Source organism: Cydia amplana, chromosome 23, assembly GCF_948474715.1.
Source record: "Cydia amplana chromosome 23, ilCydAmpl1.1, whole genome shotgun sequence".
In the NCBI taxonomy this organism is placed as follows: domain Eukaryota; kingdom Metazoa; phylum Arthropoda; class Insecta; order Lepidoptera; family Tortricidae; genus Cydia; species Cydia amplana.
In genome coordinates this window covers 1,623,440-1,642,018 of record NC_086091.1, presented here as the reverse complement: position 1 = coordinate 1,642,018, position 18,579 = coordinate 1,623,440, and the positions used below count along the sequence as shown (strand labels likewise).

Here is an 18,579-nt window from a genome sequence, read left to right as displayed (position 1 = left end):
ATCATTTCTTAATTATTAATATTATACAACGCATGAGACTTTTCTTTCACAACCTAGGTACGAAGTTTCAAGCCCCTAACTGAATAAAATTGTCCTCGATGTAATCCCTCTAAACCCCCTTAGAAGATTTTCATGTCCTCTATTTAATAAAACCTACTACCTATTTACGAAGTTTCAAGTTTCTAGCTTTAAATAAAATTTGCACCCTAAGACGAACTTTCATCCCCTTTTTAACCCCCTTAGGGGTTGAATTTCCAAAAACGTTGCAATTACTTTTTTTGTAATCGGCTATTATGCCTTTCTAAAAAGTTTCAAAGCATTTGTAATGGATTCAAACTTTCAACCCCTGTTTAACCCTGTTAGGGGATGAGTTTTACAAAACGCTGAAATTACTTTTCCTGTATTTTAATAATATCCCCAAATACAAAGATTCAAGTCCCGCGTTCGAAAAAATGTTTGATATCCTTACAAACTTTCAACCCCTTTTTCACCACTTTAGGGGATGAATATTCAAAAACGCTGAAATTAGTTTTCTTGTATTTTAATAACATATATTTTTACGAAGTTTCAAGTTCCTCGCTTAAAATAAAATTTGAACTGCATACAAATTTTCAACCCCTTTTAACCCTGTTAGGGGATGAATTTTACAAAACGTTGAAATAACTTTTCCTGTCTTCTAATAATATCCCCAAATACAAAGATTCAAGTCCCGCACTCTCAAAAATATTTGATATCCGTACAAATTTTCAATCCCATGTTAGAATTAGAATTAGAATTAGAATTGTTTATTGCACTCATATTAGTATACAGATCTTAAAAACTACTTAGTACAGTTCCACATGAACCCTGTAAGGGTATAGCAATATACTTAACACTAACTTATGAGATAACATGCATCATAGGCTTAAGCCAATTCCTAAGAGCTAGTGTATGGTTTATAATAATGGTCTCTCCTGAAACTTTCAACTATATCCGTGCCAGTACTGCCGGTACCTAACGTTATTCGTCCATATTTTCGTTAAAAAAATCATTTAATGTGTAGTACGCTTTTTTTAATAGGTATGTTTTTAATGTATTCTTAAAGTTATTATATGTACTTATTTCTTTGATTTCGTTTGGTATTTTATTATATATTTTTATGGCCATGCCAAAGGGGCCTTTATGGATCATCTGTAGAGTGGAGTTTTGTGTGGCTAGTCTAGTTTTAGGTCTTAGGTGGGCCGGTCGCGAGTATTGAGGAAAGAGGTTTCCATTATTCTTCACGAAAAGACAAACTTCCAATATGTACATGGAGATTAAGGTTAGGATTCTTAACTTTATGAAATAAGGTTTGCAGCTTTCCAGTTGATGAATATTTACAAGGATCCTAATACAGTGCTTTTGTAGCAAGAAAAGATTGTTCACGCTTGGACTATTTCCCCAAAGTATAATTCCATATTGCAACCAAGAGTGAGCGTAGGCGTAGTATGCATTGGTGGCTATATTTATGTCGGTACATATTTTTAGGTGATATAATGCGTAAATGAAGCTACTTAATTTGTTACTTATTTTATTTATGTGATCTTTCCAGTTTAGGGCTGAGTCAATGTTAATACCCAAAAATACCGTTGAATTAATTGATTCTATTTTATTATTGTTGTAAGAGTAACTAATGTTTAATGTTCGTTTTTGAAAAGGTTTAAACTGTATAATTTTCGTTTTTTCGAAGTTTACTTGTAAGTTGTGGTCACTAAGCCAGGTTACAACTTCTTCTAAAGTAGAGTTTAAATCACGGTTCAAGTTTTGTTCGTTTTCGCAAGATATTACAAAAGAAATGTCGTCAGCGAACAAGGTACTTGGGCTATTTATTATTTTGGGTAAATCATTTATGTAGATCAGAAATAAAATACATCCAAGGACGCTTCCCTGGGGTATCGATTGGTTTACTTTTGTTATTTGTGATTGGACATAGTCTATTGTTTCAGTGTTGTAATTGTGATGCTCTATTTCGACGTACTGTACGCGGTTTGAGAGGTATGAAGAAAACCAGTCATGAGCATTTCCTCTTATGCCTATATCTTTTAGTTTTTTTAATAATATGTTATACTTAACTCGGTCGTAGGCCTTGCTCATATCTAGTAAAACGCCTATAGCGTATTTTCTTTCATTAATTATATTTAGTACTTCTCGAACAAACTTGTACACTGCTAGGGTTGTAGATCGCTTCTCTCGGAAGCCGTATTGGGCGTCATTAAAGATGTGAAATTTTTCGCAAAAGGAGTAGAGTCGCCTTGACATCGCGGTTTCAAATATTTTTGAGAAGGTCGATAAGAGCGCTATTGGTCGATAATTATTACAGTCGGTTTTATTGCCCTTTTTGTGGACGGGTTTTATTACTGAAATTTTTATCGCATCCGGAACAGTACCTTCCGCGAATGATTGGTTTATAAGAAGCGCTAAGGGTCCTGACAGTATATCTGCACATTGCCTAATTAAATAAGGCGGCATTTCATCGTATCCATAGCTTCGTTTGTTTTTTAAGTTTTTTATTATGTTTTTAACTTCGGGTTCTGATACTGGTCGAAGGTACATTGAGTTTTTAGTTGTCGATATTACTGGTCTGCCTGTCGAGGGTAACGTTTGATTTCCGACTGACAAGAAAAAGCTATTGAACGTGTTAGCGATTGCTTTTGGATCATCAATAACTGTGTTTAGAGTTTTTAATTTGATATTATTTCGATTTTTCCTATTTAATTTATTGGTTTCACTTTTGACTACATACCACATTGATTTTATTATATTATCAGATTGTTTGATCCTTTTTATATTGCATAGCCTTTTAGACGTTATCACTGCTTTTTTTAATGTTTTCTCATATTGCTTATAGTGTTGGTTTAGAATTTCGTTATTGGCTTGGGATATAAATACCTTTAATAATCTTTTATTTTTGCACGATTGTCTAATACCTTTGGTCAACCATGCCTTTTTTTTAGATTTAATTTTGAATTTAATTTTGATTTTAGGTATACATAGGTTCAATGTATTGTTAATCACGTTGTAGAATTGATTATAGTTCTCATTTACCGTTTTTGTTGAGGATATAATGTTTTTAAAATTAATTTTATTTAATTCTGTTTTAAAGTTTGAGCAATTTTTATCATTATACAACCTTTTCGTTATATTCCAAGTACCTGGTGTATCGAAAACAACCGATGGAGAGCTAATTAATATACCTTTGTGATCTGATAGCCCATAATCTCGTACTTGAATTTGACAATTATCACGGTGAAAATTTTTGAAAATAAGATCAATACACGTAGAGCTTGTATTAGTTATTCTGGTGGGTTCTTTGACACTTTGGTGAAAGTTGAAGGTTTTCATTAAATTTATTAGTGTTATTGAGCATTTCGTTTCTTGTAAGATGTTTACATTAAAATCTCCACCGATAATGATATCTTTTTTGTTATATCTATGTTGTACGTATTGCATTAGTTTTGTTAACAATTCAAAAAATAGGTCAGGCAATCTTTTGCTATCCGGCCAGTACAAGTTGATCAATATTAGATTTAATTTACTAATTTCTACACTACAGATTTCAAATAAATATTCTACTGACATAGCTGTTATATCGTTACATTCCGTATATTCAATTCCCTGCTTTAATAGTATACAAACTCCTCCGCCTTCTTTATTAGGACGACAATAGGATGATGCTAGAGTATAGCCTTCGACTTTTAATAGATCGAGTTTGGAAGTTGTCATCCAGGTTTCCGTTATGCAGATTGCATGTATATTTTGGTCTTCTTCTGTAGCCGCTTCTATCAAATGTGTCTTATTTTTTATGCTTCGAATATTTTGATATAATGCATTAAATTTTGTCTCGAAAGGTATTTGTCGGTATCTCCGGTGTATTATATGGTCTTGGTGCGCTAGAGGTTTCTGATTCCGGTTCACATGCGGTAGCTGGTGTGTGGTGTACTTCTTCATTCTTGGTTTTTTCTGCCTCCAGTAGTTTGTTATCGGCAGTACTATCTTCAAGTTTTGCTGCATTGTCTACATCCATGTCAGGCTTTTTTCCAGTGGGTTTGTTAATCGTCCTGTTGATGGGTTGTTCAGTATGGTTCACACTTTGCTGAAGTGGGATGAATTCTTTGCCGTTTATATAAAGTCTGTTTTTTCTGATTATTGCGTGATGTCCATCGTGGCGAGCCTTGGCGAGTTCACTTTGTAAAATTTTTCTTTGTTCCAGTGATTTTCCGTCTAGGAACGGTGAGATGGCATATCCCGTGTTTTTGAAGCAGTGGGCATTGTCGAGTACATATGTTGTCATTCGTTTACTAAGCATTTCTATTTGCAAAGGGCGTCGATATCCTCTTTTTCCTATGCGGGATACTCCTTCTATAAATCCATTTATGTTTATGTTCAGGATATCATAGAATAAATTATCGATACGATGGCACAAGTCTCCTTCAGTTTCGTATTGATATTCATCAAGTCCAAATAATACAATCTTTTTAGTGCTCTCATTTGTGGCTTTATTATCTGGGTTTAGGAAACGTTTCTTTAATTCGTTAAGTTCGGACTGTAATTCTAGGTTTTTTTTGTGCAGATTTTTTATGACTGTATTTGTTTTATTAATTTCCGATTTTAAATCTTCTTGGTGCGTAGTCAAGTGGTTTATTTTGGTTGAAGTTTCCTGGTTCAGTTCTTGTACAATATTTGTTATTTCTGTGCGTAAAGTTCTTTTCATTTCTTTAAATATGGCCGCATTATTATTCTCTAATTTAGAATCTAGTAGCTTACTTATTTCTTCTATCGTGATAGGCCGGGGTTCTGATGTGGTAGGGGTCAAAGTAGAAAATCTTCCAGGTGTGTTGTAGTTTTCAGTATCCTTGCTATCTAGAACAGCGTTATCCTCCTGGTTTAGTAGTTCATCTACAGACATTGTGGTTTCGTTTAACTCGTTTAATCGTGGCATCATTAGAGCACGTACAGGTGTACTGTCGTCTGTTTTTCTGCGCGTGATACCACTATTACAAGTGGGGCATCGCCAGCAGCGATTTAATTCATGTGTGTGTTCCTTGTAATAAGCGGACGTCATTTGCACGCACCTGTGGTGGTACGGCTCCTTGCATGCTATGCATACTAGTAATTCAAGATTGTTTATTGGGTCGTGGCAAATCAGACATATCATTTTGCAGTAGTAAAGATTTCACGTAAACAGGAACGTATTTTTCTATTTTGAATTTGTGCAAGTTTCTGAACGCACGCTTTACAAGTGATAGATGACAGACGTCAATTGATAACCAGTCTGTAATGTCAGTGTATCAGCTGGTTGTTGTACCTTTTAGTTTTTGATAATTTTACTCAAAACTATTTCGTTAGTTCAAAATGTCTTTGTGTGGGTGTATTTACCGTTAGTTGATCTTTCCGGCCGTATCAGATTTCATGTAAATTTAGCAACAAACAGCTCACCGAAGTTGTCGCGAACTTTTCCCCGCGTGCATTGTGGAAGTGTTGATAATCTGTTGCAGTTCATGTATATTTTCCCGATGGATTTCCCGTGTTTTGGCTGATTTAATTACTCAGGTTAGCGACACAATGTTTACGTTTCAAACGTCACACACACACCTCCTTTTACCACCTTGGGGGATGAATTTTTAAAAACGCTGAAATTCGTTTTCTTGTATCTTAATTTAATACCTTTTTGCAAAGTTTCAAGTTCCTAGCTTAAAATAAAATTTGCACCCTAAGACGAACTTTCATCCCCTTTTTAACCCCCTTAGGGGTTGAATTTCCAAAAACGTTGCAATTACTTTTTTTTGTAATCGGCTATTATGCCTTTCTAAGAAGTTTCAAAGCATTTGTAATGGATTCAAACTTTCAACCCCTGTTTAACCCTGTTAGGGGATGAATTTAACAAAACGCTGAAATTACTTTTCCTGTATTTTAATAATATCCCCAAATACAAAGATTCAAGTCCTGCGTTCGAAAAAATGTTTGATATCCTTACAAACTTTCAACCCCTTTTTCACCACTTTAGGGAATGAATATTCAAAAACGCTGAAATTAGTTTTCTTGTATTTTAATAACATATATTTTTACGAAGTTTCAAGTTCCTAGCTTAAAATAAAATTTGAACTCCATACAAACTTTCAACCCCTTTTTAACCCTGTTAGGGGATTAATTTTACAAAACACTGAAATAACTTGTCCTGTCTTCTAATAATATCATCAAATACAAAGATTCAAGTCCCGCACTCTCAAAAATATTTGATATCCGTACAAATTTTCAACCCCATGTTTTACCACATTGGGGGATGATTTTTTAAAAACGCTGAAATTTGTTTTCTTGTATCTTAATTTAATACCTTTTTGCAAAGTTTCAAGTTCCTAGCTTAAAATAAAATTTGCACCCTATGACGAACTTTCATCCCCTTTTTAACTCCCTTAGGGGTTAAATTTCCAAAAACGTTACAATTACTTTTTTTTGTAATCGGCTATTATGCCTTTCTAAGAAGTTTCAAAGCATTTGTAACGGATTCAAACTTTCAACCCCTTTTTAACCCTGTTAGGGGATTAATTTTACAAAACACTGAAATAACTTGTTTTGTCTTCTAATAATATCATCAAATACAAAGATTCAAGTCCCGCACTCTCAAAAATATTTGATATCCGTACAAATTTTCAACCCCATGTTTTACCACCTTGGGGGATGATTTTTTAAAAACGCTGAAATTTGTTTTCTTGTATCTTTATTTAATACCTTTTTGCAAAGTTTCAAGTTCCTAGCTTAAAATAAAATTTGCACCCTATAACGAACTTTCATCCCCTTTTTAACCCCCTTAGGGGTTAAATTTCCAAAAACGTTGCAATTACTTTTTTTTTGTAATCGGCTATTATGCCTTTCTAAGAAGTTTCAAAGCATTTGTAATGGATTCAAACTTTCAACCCCTGTTTAACCCTGTTAGGGGATGAATTTTACAAAACGCTGAAATTACTTTTCCTGTATTTTAATAATATCCCCAAATACAAAGATTCAAGTCCCGCACTCTCAAAAATATTTGATCTCCGTACAAATTTTCAACCCCTATTTACCACCTTGGGGGATGAATTTTTAAAAACGCTTAAATTAGTTTTCTTGTTTTTTAATTTAATACCTTTTTACGAAGTTTCAAGGTCCTAGCTTAAAATAAAATTTGCACCCCAGGACAAAGTTTCATCCCCTTTTTTACCCCCTTAGGGGTTGAATTACCTAAAACGTCGCAATTACTTTTTTTTGTCATCGGCTATTATGCCTTTCTAAGAAGTTTCAAAGCATTTGTAATGGATTCAAATTTTCAACCCCTTTTTAACCCTGTTAGGGGATGAATTTTCAAAAACGCTGAAATTACTTTTCCCGTCTTATAATAATATCTCCATATACAAAGTTTCAAGTCCAACACTCACAAAAATATTTGATCTCCATACAAACTTTCAACCCCTTTTCCACCACCTTGGGGGATGAATTTTCGAAAACGCAGAAATTAGTTTTCTTGTTTTTTAATATAGTACATTTTTACAAAGTTTCAAATTCCTAGCTTAAAATAAAACTTGCACCCCATACAACCTTTCATCCCCTTTTTAACCCCCTTAGGGGTTGAATTTTTCAAAATCGCTTCTTATCTCTTGTACACTTTATAAATTCAACCTAGTGTGCAAATTTCAACTTTCTAGCTTTTGTAGTTTCGGCTCTGCGTTGATGAATCAGTCAGTCAGTCAGTCAGTCAGTCAGTCAGGACACTTGCATTTATATATATAGATGACGGAGCAAAAAGATAAACGTTAGTAGAAGATTACTTATTATTCCTAAACTATCCCTGAGATTTGAAATTATAACCTTATAAAAAAATATTTAAGCCATCAGCGAGCAGATTAAAATAATTATAAGTACCTACTTTTTCGATTCGTCTTCATAGACTTTTATAAACGACATAATTACTAAATATCTGGAAGACCGAGCTTTGCTCGGAAAACATAATTATAAAACTCAAAAATGCGCGTTTTCCAGAGATAAGACCTATATAGATCGATTTTTTACCCCCGAAAACCCCCATATAGCAAATTTCATCGAAATCGTTAGAGCCGTTTCCGAGATCCCCGAAATATATATATAAATAAACATATAAATAAATAAATAGGTAAGCAAGAATTACTCGTTTAAAGGTATTAGATAGATATATAATTAAGGAGAGTCATGAAATGCTACAGATTTACATACAGTAACGCACAAATTTATTCATCAGATCTTGCTGCCAGATAAAGATGCTGGTGGACAAATTAGTCAAAATTATAACGGGGATCAACAGGCACAGGGTTTTGGCAGAATCAAACCTGAAATGTAGTTAAATTTATCTTCGCACTGCAAAATTCGCATTCCGCTTTCGTCCTCATAGTTTTGATAGCTAGTATGGTCCCGTCAATGCTGCCAAACGCACGGCCCGAAGCGAGGCGAAACAAAGACTGGTTCGTATTAATTAACTCCTTTGTGCTGATCTGAAACGGTCTCTATGGCGTGTATCATAGCCAAATAATTTCCTGCATTTGGCTTGAAATGAGAAGTTTTGCGTGGATATCTGATCTGATTTAAACTCATGTTCATGCTTGTGATAGTTTGGAAGAGATTTACTGTTTTTGTTCCACCCAGCTAACTCCTTTTAAGGTTTTTATCAGAGTCTGCCCTTGCAAATATAGTTTAGTTCTTGCCTTGCACGGAGCGAGTAATGGCCTATTGAAAAATAGTATGACGCTAACTGGCGCGCACGCGTGCGAGGGATTTTACCCGCGATGGTACCCGAGGGCGTGCACCTGCTTCGTGCACCCGTGCACAACGGAGGCAATGAAGAGTGTTCATCTAGAGCAAGACCCCAGGCTCCCTGTGGCAAAATGCCGGGATGTCGCGAGGAAGAAGAAGAATCTAGAGAAAATTTACTGACCTCTAGGTCCTGAACTGACTTGGCACTGATACAGGGCATCATCGTCTAGTGTCACCTCTCTGATGTCCAAAGAGTAGTCACCTGCAACAAAAATGGCAATTTCAATATGATGGCGTGTGTCTAATGTTTTACCATCAGATAGACTGATTATAAAAACAGGCTGCTCCATGTAATTTCGTTTCTAGCATCGCTTTTTCTTTTAAAATTACTTACTTACTTGGCTGGCGCGATGACAAAAAATGAATCTTGGCCTCCTACACAAGAGCACGCCACTTTGCTCGGTCCAGAGCGGTATCACGCCAGCTTTCGCCGACGCCGAGCTCACGGAGATCTGCCTCCACTCTGCCCGCCCAACGATATTTAGGACGACCAACATGACGGCGTCCAGTTGGTCGACCCAAGTAGGCCCTTTTGGCTGCCCGATCTTCACCCATCCGTTCGAGGTAGCCAAGCCAACGGAGACGATGCGCTTTGGTTTCACCTATTATGTTCGGCTCGGCTATTAGCTGTTCTATTTCTTTTAAAATTATTGGTATGGATATAAAACGTACCTTCCTCATCGCTGCCAACCATCCTGTATCTCTCGTAGCCGGTGAGATGCCGATGTGTGCCAAGTCCAAAGTCATCTTTGGTCCATTGCAACTGCCCAACTTTGTTGACCACTCGACAGGGTAGCGTCACTCTTGATCCGGCGACTGCGCTCTGTAAATAAGTTTTTGGCAATAATTTCATTTTCTGCACAAGCTTTTATCGCTGACTGTACTTTTCTTTCCACAGGCAACCAATTAATACTCATCGAGACAATCATAAAAACCCCAAACACAATTAGGTTGCCATGTTTTATCACAGAGTTCATATGGTCTCCATCATCAGATCAGCTCGATTGTACCATAATATTGCATTGTCACCCGACTTACATATGTAAGTATGCAAATTTTCAGCTTCATTGGAAGCCGGAAAATGAATTAAATTTTACTTGCAACTAATAACTGTAGGAATTTAATTATTAATAAAATAATAAAAGCTGCGAAATACATTTTTAAGAGCGAAATAATAGATTTTTGGGAAAATAAAAGCTTGTGAGACATTTTTTTAATAAGGACAGAAAAAGCTACCTACTTCATTGCAAAGAATATAATTTCAATGACAAAAAAATCTTTTTACGTGAAAGACTGAATATTTTGGAGACTATTTAAGTTAAAAAGCAATGCCTGTGACTGACGCTATATCTGTTTTACTCCAATCAAAAAGATATTTTTCCAGGACATAACAGGCAGTTAGTTTTAGTAAGTACCTATATGTATAAATAATTTAAAATTAAAGGTGAGACATAAATAGTGGGGTTTTGTACAATGTGTTCTGATTATGATAAAGTAGAAAATAAAAGTTTTTGACTCGAAAAAAAATTAGTTTTTTATCTATGACATCATTTTAATGACAAAATATAAATTTGAATTTCCCTCAAGATCCATCTGTGTAAATTTGTCCCCAAATATTAATTTATTTATACATTATTAATTTTCAAAAGTAAGTAAGTAAATATTCTTTATTGCACCAATAATTATACATTTTACATAGGTACATGTAAAACTACAAAAAAACTATCATCAAAAGAGTTTTATCTCTGTTGTAAGGGAGTCCCTCTGCTAACAAACTGTCCTTCAGTTTGGCAGACAAAAATTGTGTAAAATTGTTTTTTTTTTTTTGACGACTGGTCTGGCCTAGTGGCTATTAGTGACTGCCTATGAAGCCGCAGTCCTGGGTTCGAATCCCGGTAAGGGCATTTTTTGTGTGATGACACAGATATTTATTCCTTAGTCTTGGGTGTTTTCTATGTATTTATGTATTTGTATATTAGGTATATATATCGTTGTCTAAGTAACCACAACACAAGCCTTCTTGAGCTTACTGTGGGACTTAGTCAATCTGTGTCCTATAATATTTATTTATTTTATTTATATTTATTTAATAATGATTTTTTAATTCTTTTATCGAAAGTCCTTGCGTATTGGGGTAGACCGCCCGCGGCTGCCTCTGTCCCCTGAATTCAGGGTGCATTGTTTATTTTTCGTCTCATTAGTTTTTATCCCGCGAATAAACTTTTATCCATGAACATTAACCGTGATCGCTTTGAGATGGAGCTCGAATACAAATTGCATTTTAAAACACATTCGTTTAATTTCTTTGATTTTCTATTGCTGTTTAACGTGCGCTCCGTAATGTGGAATTATTGCATTTTTATTACTACTCGTAGAAAATTTATTTACAGAAACAGGAGAAAATTGTTTTTTAATGGAAACCTGCTTAAAAAATGTAAAAAAATAGATTAATAGATTTTTTTCAGAGATCGCCTAATGGTAAGCAATTATCGTCGTCCATGGATACTTGCAACATAGGAGTTGTAAGTACGTTGCCGGTATTTCAGAAGAAAGTATGCTCTTTTCTTGAATGTTAGAAGGTCCTGTCAGTAGATCTTCAGGAAAATATGCTTAAGTAGCCAAAAGGAGGTGGTTTTTTCGCGTTAGCCTGTACCCAGATCATTTAAAACACACATCATTTTATAATCATTAATCATATCAAATATTTGAAATTACCTACTTATAACTAATTGTACCAAAATCATATAAAAATATAAGACCTTTTCCTAGTTTTCCTTGATTTTACTATCAAAACCCAACGTTTTCCTACCAAATAGCCCAGAACAAGCAACTAGCCCTTCACATTACATACATAAGCCAAATACTTTACATAAATCCTTTTCTCATTTACAAAAATCTTTTCCGTCCCTAGGGAAGAATTTTTAATATGGCCGCTAAGGCCGTTATATCGATAAGATACGCTGTCAACTACATGTTTACTTGATAATATATTGGTAAGGATTCGGGCCGTATAATGGATGTTTGCAAATTCCTTACAATAATAATAATAATAATAATAATAATAATAATATTCTTTATTGTGCACAATGAAAACATGATTAAATACAGCAAATTAACATAAAACTAAGCAACAACAGGCGGTCTTATCGCTAAAAAGCGATCTCTTCCAGACAACCTTCAGGTAGTAGACATTTTCGACGGGAAGAAATATGTATAAGGGTAGCAAATATAAATGGACAGCCAGAACAGGAAAAAAACAAAATCAGCACAACTAAATATATTACAATATGATTACATACATTAATGCGATATATAAATAAATAAATATATAAATAAATAAATAAATACATATATACATAAATAAATAAATACATACATACATAAATATATCACACAACACAGAATCAGACAGACAGACAGAATGTAATTATTAACGAGTTTGAGGAAGGGACAGATAGTGAGTTTTGAGTTGAGCCTTAAAAATGGGAAGCGATTTAGCATGTCTTAGCTCAGACGGCAGAGCATTCCACAACCGAATTGCTTGGAAGGTAAAAGAATCGTTATAGAATTTAGAAGAAGAAGAAATTTGGGCAAGCAGATAGTTCTGGGAGCATCTTAAAGAAGAGAGGTATTTGAATCGCTCCTTCAGGTAGATAGGGGTAGAGGGGTTGAAGAGAATACCGTACAGGTGAGCAAGAATGTGAGAATTGCGTCGCAAACGTATGGGGAGCCACTTGAGCTCCGAACGGTAATAGGAGACGTGGTCATATTTTCGCAAGCCATAAATGAACCGGATACCAATATTACATACGTGAGTTGGTTGGGTTTAGATTTTAGGGCTCCAATGAAAATAGGGAAAATAATTATGAAGTTATTAAATTTATTTATTAATTTGAAAAAAATCTAAATCTATATCAGTCGTGGCTCACTCCGCGATTTCATCGCGTCGCTACAAGTACATGCGACACGATCTACTAATAATTGATTAGTAAACGAGTCTGTAAATGTGCGATACGAATATAGTAGTTTATGCAACAGTGATATAATAAGGGTTCTTAAAATTCAAGGGTCGAAGTTACAAAACGAGACGTAGTCGAGTTTTGTAAAAAAAGACCCGAGAATTTTAAGAACCAATTATGAGCTGTTGCATACATTACTTTTTCTATGACAGCTGCAGCAAAAAAAAAAAAAAGTTATTATTAAAAAAAAAGAGTTATTATTAAAAAAAAAGAGTTATTATTTAAAAAAAAAAAGAGTTATTATTGTAAATGAAAACATACCTCTTTCAATCAAGATGATCGGAACTTGTATCTTTAAAAAAAATAAAGCAGTTGTATTATACTCATAAGATGACTGCTAGCAGTCATCTTATGAGCCTATAGACAAAGCATTCAAATGACATTGCTTTAGATATCACTGTCAGTCATTTAATTGACACATTTAAGTGCTGGAGTAGAAAAAATAAATTGTAAATTTATGGTACTGACGATTTTTAGTCTATTTTAGTGTATAGTGAGGCTTTCTGTCAAAAATAATCACTGTGCTTCTTCGAATTTCATCAATGATTACCTACTTTAAGGTTTCGCCGAATTTGTGGCACAGACACTTTCTGCGAAAGTGGGACACTCGGGAAAATGAATTATCTGGGAAATGAAACCCCGCAAGACTTCTTATTCAGTCGTTATGCCGAAAATAATATCAAAATCCTTTTGTATTTAACTTAGAATTATATTTGAATATTCTACATAATTTCAGTTCAAACCAAATCTATCAAACATTTTTCTTTCCTGTTTACTTCCCGGTACTTATTACTAAATTATGTTTACAATAATGTCCATTCCCACGAATTTAATTTGTTTCAAATATATATTAAAATATCATCAAATTCGACATTTTATATGAGTTATTCGGTAAGCTATTTCGGGCATTTACGAAACACGAATATCGGATAAACAGATTTTCGAAGAATGGCAATCGTTTATCCAAATCTGTTTATAATTTATAGTGGCTCAGACGAATAGGAGCTCCATTCAGATTTAACATTTTGTTATAGTTTAGAACTGATATGGTTTATCTTAAAGTCTAAATACTAACCTGATCTTGAAGCGCTGGTGGCCTAGCGGTAAGAGCGTGCGACTTTCAATCCGAAGGTCGCGGGTTCAAACCCCGGCTCGTACCAATGAGTTTTCCGGAACTTATGTACGAAATATCATTTGATATTTACTAGTCGCTTTTCGTTGAAGGAAAACATCGTGAGGAAACCGGACTAATCTAACCTAGTTTACCCTATGGGTTGGAAGGTCAGATGGCAGTTGCTTTCGTAAAAAAGCGGCCAAGTGCGAGTCGGACTCGCCCATGAAGGGTTCCGTATTTAGGCGATTTATGACGTATAAAAAAAAAACTACTTACTAGATCTCGTTCAAACCAATTTTCGGTGGAAGTTTACATGGTAATGTACATCATATATTTTTTTTAGTTTTATCATTCTCTTATTTTAGAAGTTACGGGGGGGGGGGACACACATTTTACCACTTTGGAAGTGTCTCTCGCGCAAACTATTCAGTTTAGAAAAAAATGATATTAGGAACCTCAATATCATTTTTGAAGACCTATCCATAGATACCCCACACGTATGGGTTTGATGAAAAAAAAAATTTTGAGTTTCAGTTCAAAGTATGGGAAACCCCAAAAATTTATTGTTTTTTTTTTCTATTTTTGTGTGAAAATCTTAATGCGGTTCACAGAATACATCTACTTACCAAGTTTCAACAGTATAGTTCTTATAGTTTCGGAGAAAAGTGGCTGTGACATACGGACGGACAGACAGACGGACAGACAGACGGACAGACAGACATGACGAATCTATAAGGGTTCCGTTTTTTGCCATTTGGCTACGGACTAACTAGGTGCCTACGCCAATTCTTGGGATTAGTTGCCAAGCGGACCCCAGGCTTCCATGAACCGTGGCAAAATGCCGGGACAACGCAAGGAAGATGATGATGACTGACCTGATCTTGAGGCTCAATAGCAAACTTCTGTTCCCTCGCACAAACACAACTAAACAACAAACAGAACATCGTCCATTGCTGCAACACAGTCACCTTCTGTATCCTCAACAGCAGGAACAACGCATTGGCACATCTACTCGTCACTCTACACTGTGACTTTACACTGACACTTGTTTTCATTGTTTCATCGTTCGCTATCTCTTTGCAATCATTATGTCCGTTACTCCTGTGGCAGGTGTATGTTTTTCGTGACATACTTCAAATGTATCCATATGTTGCCATGGATTACGTTTCTTGGATCTGTAACAAAAATACGTTAATGTTAGAACAATATTATTTCACTTTTGTTGAAAGGATCGGGGTCGAGATGGTGCCTTGGGGGATTCGGCGGTGTTTTGAGAGAGTATTTTGTAGGTATAATTTAATTAATAACGAGGTAAATTAAATTATATACGCTCACGGGCACAGAACAGCCTCTTATTCTTTATAGTACATTTTAGCTTATTACTACTATAATTTGATACTTCATCAGAAGCCTATGTTAAATTGGTCCATTATTAACTCAAAGTAGATACTTTTGTGAATTGCAGGTCTGGTTTGTAGAAAATCCTTTGTGACTTGCAAAGTAATGAAACTAAAGGATTTGTTGAACAATTTACTTGGTTCAGATTTAACAATTACACTAAGTAACTACCTAGTTTAATTATTAAAGAGAATAGTATTTTCCTTCGTTTACTTTTTTTGTTCACTATTAAGAATTCTTACTAATCTACTATTCTCCTCTTCTACAGATAATTACTTTACGTTCCTATTTACTTCCTACTTAAGAAAATTAGCAGCGAAACTATACGCCATTATTGTACAGCTGCAAAATTGCATGGAGAAATTATAAATGAATTCATTGATAATAAGTAATAACGTTTCTTTGTTAATAAAGGATCTTCAAAATCAAAGATTTGATTTTGAAAGTCAAAACCTTATTCATCATGAAAATACTTAGGGCTGAAACAAACAGACTGTCAAATAAGTTGGATTTCAGTTCCCGTAAAAGTAATGGTCAATGTGCAACTCCCAAAAAAGTAGCAGCAGATAAAAATCATCTTGAGCCTACTTCTTATGCATCTCTACCAGGGATGTTGCGAATATCCGCATCCGCATCTGCAACCGCGGAACTTCCGCATTATTTTCAACATCCACATCTGCATCCGCATAAAATCGATGCGGATTTAATGCGGATGCGGATGTGGAACAGGTCGGTACAGGAACGTCTTAGCATCGGCGTAAATGCTAGGTTATTTTAGTCAGTAGCCAAAAAAAACTATTAGAAATTAGCAGTCAAGCGTGAGTGGGACTTAATGTACGGAACCCTTGGAACGCGAGTCCGACTCGCACTTGGCCGGTTTTTTGAAATAAAAATTACTAAAATGTAATATTTGACGTTTTTTATGTACCTATCTTGACATCCGCATACGCATCCGCGGATGTAAGCCTTTAAAAATCCGCATCCGCATCCGCGTCCGTGGATGTAAAAAAATCGGCATCCACAACATCCCTGATCTCTACTAGCACCGTATGTGAAAGTTCCACTGTGAAAAGGAATGTGTATATTTTACCAAGAAAATTTAATTTAAAACTTTCTTATTACCTTTTTCGCTAAACTTCAATATCATTCACATTTGTCCGAACTTAAGTCCATAAAGTGATATATTCGAAAACTTAAAAGGGAAAACTTGCTCAAAATGCACGCTTTAAAGGGTATAAACATGTCTTAACCCGTATTATATACGGTGGAGTAAAAATAAATCATATGAAGCTATTGCAAAAGACGGCGAATTCACTGCAGCATTTTATGGTCTGAGGAAGGAAGTATAACTGAAGCTCTACTATGGTCTATATGGATCAAGCTATTTAAGATTTCAATTTATAATTTAGATAGATAGATAGATAAACCATTTATCCGCTTGCCACAGTATTGTGGCAAGCGGATAAATGGCGGTGTATACACATTGTGGCAAAAATAGAAACAATAACAATATCAAACTAAAAATAAAATAAAGAACAAGAAGCATCAGTAATGGTAGGTTTGCTGTACGTGTGCGTTGCAGAAAAACAAAACAAAAGGGTTGATGTAACCTTTTACAGTTTTCTAAAAGTACTTGCCCAATATTTTAGTAAATAAAAGAAATCTCACTATGATCTAGATCGAAAACTTGTAGTAGAGCTTTCAAGCGGAGTCTGAATCGAAATTCCTTAATGTCGTTTCGTTTCCTCTTCCCAGATTTTTCTGTAGTAAGAAGGGGTGAAAAGATAAATGTATAGTTTTCCTCTTCCGTCTTTGTTTAAGTAGGTATTTCCGTAGTACAATGTAGCTTTACGTAATTCTTCCTTAAGGTTATTTAGGTGGTTATTACTTCAAGTTAGATGAAATAAACCTTAAGATAATGTTTTATGCTTATTTCTCATATTTATATATCTAAGTTTCAATATATTAAGACAATAGAGAATATATCTTCTAATGCTAAGATAATAACTGCGGCAATGCCTTCCTTCTAATCTCTTCTTATATAATAAATGCTACAGTAACCTTTGTCTAAATCTCTGTTTACTTCTTCACTCTTAGATTGCTAAGCTGATTTATATGAAATTTGTTATGGAGACAGTATAGGCCCCCCATTACTCCCAATCCCTTAAGGTAAAGTCGCGGGTAATAGCTTCTATTAAAAAGTGAACTTGGTAGATATTAAAACAAAAAAATTATTCAGATACATCGAGCCGCAAAATTTATGTATGTATAAACTCTTTATTGTACAAAACACAAATTTATGGCAAAGGATAGGTAGGATAATTATAAATGGATTCATTCATAATGTGTCCATGCAATATTGCAGCTCATTGTACCAACTCGTTAAATAGCTTTACATGCACAGTGACTTAACACTGGTACTAATAAAATTAGCCTTAAACAGGGAACTGCAGCGTCAGGTAAAATGAAAAATGCTGAAACAGGGAAATGGCGCTAGAGCAACTTTCCGAAGTTTCAGATTAGACGGAGATAATACATGTGAAATAGGATGGCTATTAGCACACACTGCTGCTAAGGATAGTTAACTTATGTATGTTTATCTACACACATGTCATAAACCCGCTATGGTGCATTTCAAAACCATAAATTACGTTCAACATAAACATAAACTGTTTTATAATCAATTTCTTCATCATCATCATTTTAGCCTTCAGTCGCCCACTGCTGAGCTCCACTTATCCCGGTACGCCACTTATCCCGGTCTTGGGCAAGTCTCATACAAAAATGCCCCGCGATGTTTCGAACGTCATCCACCCAACGAGCCAAATTTCTTATCTGTCAAAATGTTATTATTGCATAATATTAACGTAGATATCGATTGAATAATGATATTAAGATTCATAGGCAGGGTCATTACCAGAGCTCGGCGGTGGTGAGCTATTTACCTTATAATTTGCCATGTCTTACGTCATATTATAAGGAAAATAGCTCACCCCCGCCGAGCTCTGGTCATTACCCACTAGGCCAGACCAGTCGTCAAAAATGAATATGAAAAATTTCTGTAATTTTTTAATGTGGATATTGCTCATCAGTACAGCCAAACACTTTATTTGGGTTCCGTACCCAAAGGGTAAAAACGGGACCCTATTACTAAGACTCCACTGCCTGTCTGTCTGTCTGTCTGTCACCAGGCTGTATCTCATGAACCGTGATAGC

General features: G+C 35.1%; 1 protein-coding gene and 1 long non-coding RNA gene across 2 annotated transcripts in view; both read right to left on the bottom strand.

The window, feature by feature from the left end:
* The window catches only part of LOC134658796 (irregular chiasm C-roughest protein-like), a 147,285-nt gene that overhangs the window by 78,198 nt on the left and 50,508 nt on the right, over positions 1-18,579 (bottom strand). The window contains exons 2-4 of the mRNA XM_063514449.1: positions 14,841-15,140; positions 9,505-9,655; positions 8,954-9,034 (exon numbers count right to left, since the gene is read on the bottom strand). Coding sequence (XP_063370519.1) covers positions 8,954-9,034; positions 9,505-9,655; positions 14,841-15,095 — 487 coding nt within the window. The 5' untranslated portion in view covers positions 15,096-15,140. The remainder of the gene's footprint in view (positions 1-8,953; positions 9,035-9,504; positions 9,656-14,840; positions 15,141-18,579) is intronic.
* LOC134658889 (uncharacterized) overlaps positions 1-18,579 on the bottom strand; it is a 582,766-nt gene that overhangs the window by 539,578 nt on the left and 24,609 nt on the right. The gene's annotated exons all lie outside the window — the stretch shown is intronic.